Source organism: Amphibalanus amphitrite, unplaced genomic scaffold, assembly GCF_019059575.1.
Source record: "Amphibalanus amphitrite isolate SeventyFive unplaced genomic scaffold, NRLGWU_Aamphi_draft 001599F_arrow, whole genome shotgun sequence".
Taxonomy (NCBI): Eukaryota; Metazoa; Arthropoda; class Thecostraca; order Balanomorpha; family Balanidae; genus Amphibalanus; species Amphibalanus amphitrite.
In genome coordinates, this window is record NW_024883092.1 from 80,070 (window position 1) to 87,567 (window position 7,498).

Genomic DNA, 7,498 nt, shown 5'->3' on the forward strand with positions numbered 1-7,498 from the left:
CGAAATCACACGCTACGATGGGCGTCAGATGGCACAAGAGTCGTGGAATACGACAGCCAACATTGGTCACTGGCTCAGCCTCCGGGTCCGCAACGATCACCTGGAATTGCCTTAGAGTGGGTTAGTTAATACTGGTGTGAAGCATACTAGATTTATGTGTAACTGCCATTAACGTAGAAAAGCTGGTCATGAGTAAAGTTATCTACCTTCTCAATGACGGTGGTATGCCGGTTGAAGATGCGACACGTATTGGTCCAGCTCTGCGAGAAGCACGAGCGACACTCCCAAGGCTTTCGGCCTCCTCCGGCGGGCCGCCCGCCGCCGACGTTCGGACGAATACTGCGCGGCTCCAGAGACGGCGGAGGACCGGAGAATGGCTCGGCGGCCGGCAGCGGAGCCTTGCCGCGCTGTGCGCCTGGTGGGAGCAGGCAGAATCGGAGGTGAGACTGAAGACACAGCGCAAGTAGGAAATGCATTGCACGTTGTGCATCCAAATGTGTCCCTGCGAGCAACACAATTTAAAAAGAAAAACGCAGTGGAAAGTGAGGTACATACAATCCTACTAAAATTTTCGAATCTCCCAAGCCCAACAGAATTTCAGGCAGTTCGCAACGGATCAACCATACCTAGATCAGTAAGACACACATTCTTTTTTTTTGTGTAACCAGATACCCCTTACTTATCCACCATCCAGCCTAAAACAAGATTGCCTTGGCATGTTCACACCAATAAACCTGCGCATCGCTAGCCAACTATAGCATACGTCACTATCCGTGTCAAAGTGCCGTGTCATTGTATCATGCCACTCACCCGCCGCTGCCGCTGAGACCACCACTCTGGGAGGGGATCGGGCTCGGCCCTGGACGCTGGCACTGACTGCTGAGCCGGGCCGACTCGAGCTGCCGTCCAGACACGAGAACCGCGCGCTGCCGTTGAGCGCCGCGAACCGACTGCGGTCCTCTGTTGAAGACGGAGAGGGGTGGGTTGGTGGTGGTGGTGGTGGTGGGAGGGATGGCCTGGTGAGCTGTGTGACGGGTAGTGTGTGATGGACTGATAGTGAAGCATACACAGAAGATGTAGATGTGGAGGTTAAATGCATAAAGATGCGCCATACCAAGCAAGGGCTTCAGAGTTGTCATCTTTGAACAGTGAAAACGTCACCATGCTTCATGGTGAAGCGGGTGACTCGGCAACAACGAAAAAAAAAACTCGTCTTTAACAACTAAAATATTGTTTCACATACTTTATAGCAAAGTTTACCCATAAAAATGAGTGGCTCAATGCACGAAACAACGAAAGCAGAACACGGGAAAGCAAGAAACTGCTCGACTCACCGCTGGTAGTCGCCGTGCTGGTGGCGGAAGGTCTGGATACCGTCACCACCTCCGCGATATCCGGATCAGAGTCCGCTCTGGTCCGAGAACCTCCCCAGACCGCCACCACATCAGGACTCGACTGTCTCACGGGGCTCGATCGCGCCGGCGCTGCCGCAGCCGCTGTGGATGGGCGTATCCTTACAGGTGACTCATCAGGTCTCGACAGACCTTCTGTCGCCGCCTTCTCCTTCTGAGCCTCACTGGCGCGACGTGCGAACGCTGCCGCGACGGACTGAGCGACCCGACCCCGTCCACTGCCGCCCAGCGGAGCTACTGAGCTAGCGGTGAAGGTAGGGTTCGGCTGAGTTGATGTCGCGGTCGACACTGGCTCCCGTCCCGTGGCTCGCTTGGCGACACCCAGCCGCTCGGCGGACAGCAGGCCAGTCGGCACGGGACTGGACGTGAGTAACGGCCCACTGTCCTCCCCGGGGGCGCCCTTCTCCAGGATTTTCTGTATGTCCGACAGCACCTCCGCCGGGAGAGTTTCCTCCGTATCTCTCCGGGCGGGCGATCCACCGCCTCCGCTACCACCGACAGCAAACCGTTCCTGTTCCATCCGCCGCGCCTGCTGCCCGCGGTGAGTCCGCATCAGCTCGGAAATCAGGTGACGAGAGCGTAACAGGGTCGGGTCGTCCACCGCAGTGCGCAGAGACTCTTTCCCCATCCGCATTAGTCGGCGGATCAGCGTACTGGTCGCACCCGAGGTCGGCGCCGGCCGCGGACGGGAGGAAACTGGCTCCTCCAGCGCCGAGCATTCAGAGTTGGACCGCACCCGCTTGCTGGGGACCGGGAGACGCCACTGGCTGTTCGGAGAGGTCTGCGTGTCGGAAACCCGCCGTTTGCGGCCATGAGCCGGTGATGATACTGTCGCTGCTGACGACATGTCGGCGCTAGGAGAGATGAAAACGACGGCATCTTTATCAGGTTCGGAAGCCACCACGATGGGCTGACTGACTGGCATCTCTGAGGTCCTGCTCGCTGGCTCCTTGGGAGCCGGTTGGGCGGCAGGAAGGGTGGTCTTCTTGGAGGGCGGGGTAGCTTTCGGTTTAGATCGTGGTTTTCTGGGCCGCCGAACGGGCGAGGGCTGGACAGGCGGCTGCGGAGGCGGGGTGGGTGCTCTGGTGGCCGGCTGTGGAGGCGGAGTGCGCGTTCCGCTGGCTGGCTGCTCCGTCCACAGAACACCCACGACAGTGGGGGACTCGGCCCTCGACTCGGCTGGCGAGTTGCGAGACGGAGTGGCGGTCTCAGAGGACGACGTGAGAGCACCGCGCGCTCCGGAGATCGCGTCACCATCCAGCCCTGGCTCGCGTTTGATCCTCACCACTGGCTGAAATTCTGCCGACGTTACACACTCGGCAGCAGATAGCAGCGCCGATGCCCCTCCACGCTGTGTCGCTAAGACACCACCTCTGCCTCTCCTCACAGAGCCCTGATATCGTCTGCGCTTTATGCTCAGCCGTGGCGACGACCTGGACAGTGGGGAAGCCGTGCGAGGGGCGGCCGACGCTGAGCCGCTGGGCACATCCGCCTCGGGAGCACGCGTCGGTGACTCTTCTAACCGAGGAAGTCGCAGAGGCGAGGGGGCGGGCCCCGAGCTATCCGACTCGCCTCCGTCCAGAGCCGGAACGGCCGGAGACGGTACAGAGCTGGTGTGTTTGAGCCGATCTGCCGGCCGCCGGCCGCCGCTCCGGCCCGTCATGGTGACATCCGCCGCATCAAACTCGTCTAATTCATTACTGACGGTGACTGCTGACGATTGAGCCGCGCCGTCGCAGGTGTCGGATGAGGCCCTCGGAGCGCAGTCCACCGCCGTCGCTGCGGACAGCGCACCCGCATCGCTCGCCAAAGGCATCACCAAAGGATCGCCACCAGGCGCGGAGAGAGCATCAGAGGCCTTACACGAGTCCACGTCTTCTGCTTGGTCAGCACAAGGACCATCCCTCGTTTGAATTTCAGATGGAATATCGTCTGAGCTCGCTGCTGAACCAGATTCCTCTCGCGGCTGTTCCGCGTCAACCAGTTCGTCAACGACTTCATCATCTTGCTTTCCATCATCCTCCTCTTCTTCATCGCTCTCTTCCTCGCCGGCGATGGAGATGACCTCCGGCTCCCGCACCTCCTGTTCGATGATCTCCACCTGATCATCGTCTTCCGTCTCTCTGTCCTCACCCTCTTCTGCCGCGCCCCTGGCGCCCAGGCCGCCCGATCCGATCGCCTGCCAGTCAGTCGATGAGAACTCCAGCTCGCCGAGCAGGTTTCGCGACAATCGTGGGCCGGACGCGCCGGCGGCAGACTCCTGTTCGGGAGCGTTCAGCCAGGCGCTGGAAGGGCCGGCTGCAGCCGCTGCCGGCTTGGGCTTCTTCAGCAGCGTCTTGATCTTGTTGGCAGTAGTCTTCATGGCCTTCAGTCTGGTCTCCTCTGCCACTTGCTCTGCAGACTTAACAGGCGCCTTCTTTGTCTTCTTGGTGGCAGGTGTTTTCCCATTTTTCTTTGCGGAATTTCCTGGAGACGCCTTTGGTGCTGCTTGCACCCTGACAGCGGCCTGATGTCTTGCTTTCTGACGTTCGGAGGCCCTGATTAAGATTGCACTTGATGCTTTTTTTGGTGGAGTTGATAATTTCTTCTTCTTCTTCTTGGAGTTGGTGTTGCTTGTAGTGGGCACCTGTTTTTCTCGCCGGTAGAACGGCGCATCCAGTGACTGATGAGGTGGATGATTCTGTGGTGGCTGTGGCGGTCTCAGTTGCCAGTTGGGAGGCTTGTCAGGCATAAATGAACCTGAATCATCACACATGGAATCAGAAGTAAAATCAATGTGTGACTGAATCCCTGGGAAAGGCGGCCTAAAAGGTATTTGCTGGGCCCACATGCTTTGGGGTGGTCTGAAGAACTGGGGCGGTCTCCGTTTTGGCGGTCTCCCGGGGCCGGGACCACGTCGAGCATGACCACGAAACGGAAATTGATATGAAGGCCCTGCAAAACGCTGCCAGCTGCCAGGTCCAGGTCCACGGCCACCTCTCATTTGGTTATTCCATCCAAAGGAGTTGCCGGGCGCAGATGAAGGGCCACCACTTTGTGTTGACTGCAGAGGCCTCCAATGCTGACCTGCAGCTTGATTTTCAGATGACATTGCTGGATGAAGAAACCATGCATTGGATACTTCACACACGCAAGAGCATCAGCATTTATACCATTCTGAAACAAAAACAGAATAGGTACTGTTAGTTGTTAGACGGCAGCAGTCGAGAACCCCAGTAAAAAACACAAGAGCTACTGCATGCATACTTCATTAATTACATGTCTCTGTGCCTGTGAGTCATCCACTTAGATAGGTACGTTAGGTACTTATCCAGACTGGAAAAATAGGTACCTACACGCTATGTCGAATATGTCCCGCGTAGTGGCGGGATTGCGCCGAAAATTTCGGCGGACATCCGGCGTAGCTTCACATGCGCTGAATTTAGCGCATAGCAGCCGCTGAATTTTTCGGTGCATGGCAGCCGCATTATTTTTTCGGCGAATGACAGCCACCAAATATTCCGGGACGCTTGTAAATTTAGCAGCACATTCGACCTGCGGGCGGCTCTGAAAAGGGCTCAGAACGAGACGTCCCCAGCCCCAGTCGTCGCGTGCTCCAGCTCGCGAGCCGCCCGACCTACCCCATCGGTGCGGAGGTATGGAAGACCTTGCTGAACATCGCCAAGCGCCGTGAAGTAATCCAACAGTGGGTTCTTACTTCTTACCACTGTGGGATCGAGGGGAACGAGCGCGCGGACTACCTGGCGAAACAAGCGGGTACCCTGCCCCAGGACACCATGCCTTAGGGCGCCCGCTCGCTGACCCGGGCAGATGCAGATGCAGATGAGTCTTTGGGGGAATAGCCTTTGCATCGGCTCCCCCATAGGTGCCCTATTTGGTTATAGGGGTACTGGGAAAAGGGGCAGTTCATCGTGCGACCTCGCGTCAGTGGCGCGAGTGCTGGCCCGAGTCTTTATTCAAACCGTTCAAACCAATCTTCGGGAGTACTCTGCCGCTCCCCATCCCCGGAGAGGACCGAGAGGACGCCGTTTCGGTGCACCAGATGAGGGCGGGCTACTGGGGCCGCTCGCTCCAGCACCTGCACCGAATCGGCCGTCACCCCTCCGCGGCGTGCCAGCAGTGCCCGGACAAGTGGTGCCCCGCGGCGCTCTGCACCGTATGCCGAGAAGAGGCTGATGTGCTGGAGCACGTACTGCTCTGCTACATGGCCCACGCCGGCGCCAGCCAGCCTCGAACTCCGCCGATTTTTGTGGCCCTGGAATTTCCGGCCCAAGCCCTGTTTCACAGCATAACGCTACAGTGTGTTATGCATATTGTGGTATTGGATAGGGCTGCAGAGTTGGACTCGGTCGGATTTGACAGTTGTGACTGGAGTCTAGTCAGAGTCAATTTTGGAAACCAGAGCCAGAGTCAGAGTCAATGTCACCAAAAATCCATCAACTCTGCAGCCCTGCCAGGTCCCCAGAGTCAGGGATGGAGTAGTTGGAGTCAATAGTTCTACCTGGATTTGGAGTTGGTTTTTGAAAGCAGGAATCAGAGTCAAACTGAGTCACCAAAATCCATCAACTCTGCAGCCCTAGAGCTGTGTTTCCAAGGAAACATCAACAAATTCAGATGCTCTAGCATGGGGGATCTAACATGAATGCATTTTGCATAAGTCACTTGATTTGGGTGCTGGTCGATTAGTTGGTTTGGGCTAAGCACCATATCCAGTGGACCAAGGTGCTGACCGGAACCCTCTTGCTGTTCCAAGTGGTCAGGCATCTGCAATGCCACATGCATTGCCCAGGAATTGAGCCCGGACGGCTGAATCTAGAGGCAAGGAGCTTACCCCTAGTTAGACTAGACCAGAATGCTCTCCAAATTTGGGCTGAATAAGGCACCCAGCTTTTGGTACAAATCATGCCCCTATTTCAGCACGAAATCTCTTGCGCCACATTTTGATGCATGACGGTCTCACAGGCATCCGCTGTAGTGTATGGATGTTTTCCAGCCTGGCGTTAGAATGCAAGGCCCTATATCATATATAATAGGGCCATATATAATATTGGAATTAAATCTTATCCGCCACCATCTGCATTCTGCACAGTGCACACTGCACACCCAATGCTAAACGTAAAACCACTCCACCACTATAATCTGACTTCCAAGACTAAACTCATGCTCCTCAAACTCCTGCCAGATCCCAGTTCAAGTTCAAGTTTGATTTTTTTTAGTGGTTTGTTTCGCTCAAGCGTACGTTCGACATACGGAACATGAGGGATAATTATCTGGGATCAATGGTGATAATTTGGTATTGCAGGGACTATCGATGCAATTATACTCTGTCCGTTTCAAGCTTGCAGCCGAAGTGCCCTGCTGAAAGCAGTGCGTGATTTCTGTATATACAGCTCTTACATTTTAAGACGCAAGTTCTGGAGCGGAGCGATCTGCCAAAGAAACTCCTACTGCAAGCTTGATATGGAACAGACTAGTCATATTTTTAGATTGTTTTTGCTTCAGTAATAACTCTTTTACTCGTTGGCATGTCCACGGTGTCAGCCTAAAACACCGAATGATCCCGGAAAATTGATTTTCCGGATGCCGAACCCACGCCACGCTAAATTTATCGAAGTTTGTTCTAAGATGAGATTCCTGCAGAGTGCAGGTACACAGATATTGTCCCAATGCTCCTGATCCTCTATGTTCGCCCCAATACAAATACCAACACTGCTTCTCCACAGCACGGTACATAACAACTCTGCACGAAATCGAGGAGATGTTTGTGTATGTTCCAAATGTTTGTCCTACCATGCTTAGCTTTTCATGACATATATGACGCAGCTGCTACAAATGCTTTGCAAAGAAGTATCTTTTTTATCCAATAAAATGACGTATAATTAATAATTTTGTAGTTTTGTTACAAATTTGCTTTATTTTAATGTGAAAAATAACAAAAATAATATAAACAATTAATTTATATGATATTTAAAAATGAATGTTGCTAATAAATTCCAAAATAGGTAAAAAGTCGTCAATTCTTTTTTAACCAGAGCCTGTTTGTGTAATATCCTGATATCTCAATATGCGAACCTTGCACTGGCCCT

At 54.4% G+C, this 7,498-nt stretch overlaps 1 protein-coding gene across 4 annotated transcripts in view; it reads right to left on the bottom strand.

Annotated features, from left to right (window-relative positions):
* Window positions 1-7,209, bottom strand: part of LOC122374079 (serine/arginine repetitive matrix protein 2-like) — a 34,138-nt gene extending 26,929 nt beyond the window's left edge. Inside the window, exons 1-4 of one of the 4 annotated variants that reach the window (XM_043352609.1) lie at window positions 7,144-7,209; window positions 1,335-4,568; window positions 811-960; window positions 207-415 (exon numbers count right to left, since the gene is read on the bottom strand). In XM_043352609.1, coding sequence (XP_043208544.1) covers window positions 207-415; window positions 811-960; window positions 1,335-4,503 — 3,528 coding nt within the window. In that variant the 5' untranslated portion in view covers window positions 4,504-4,568; window positions 7,144-7,209. Of the gene's footprint in view, window positions 1-206; window positions 416-810; window positions 961-1,334; window positions 4,569-7,063; window positions 7,094-7,120 lie in introns of those variants that run through there. The other 3 variants (XM_043352606.1, XM_043352608.1, XM_043352610.1) reach the window with 3 other exon arrangements.
* Between the last annotated feature and the right edge of the window lie 289 nt (window positions 7,210-7,498).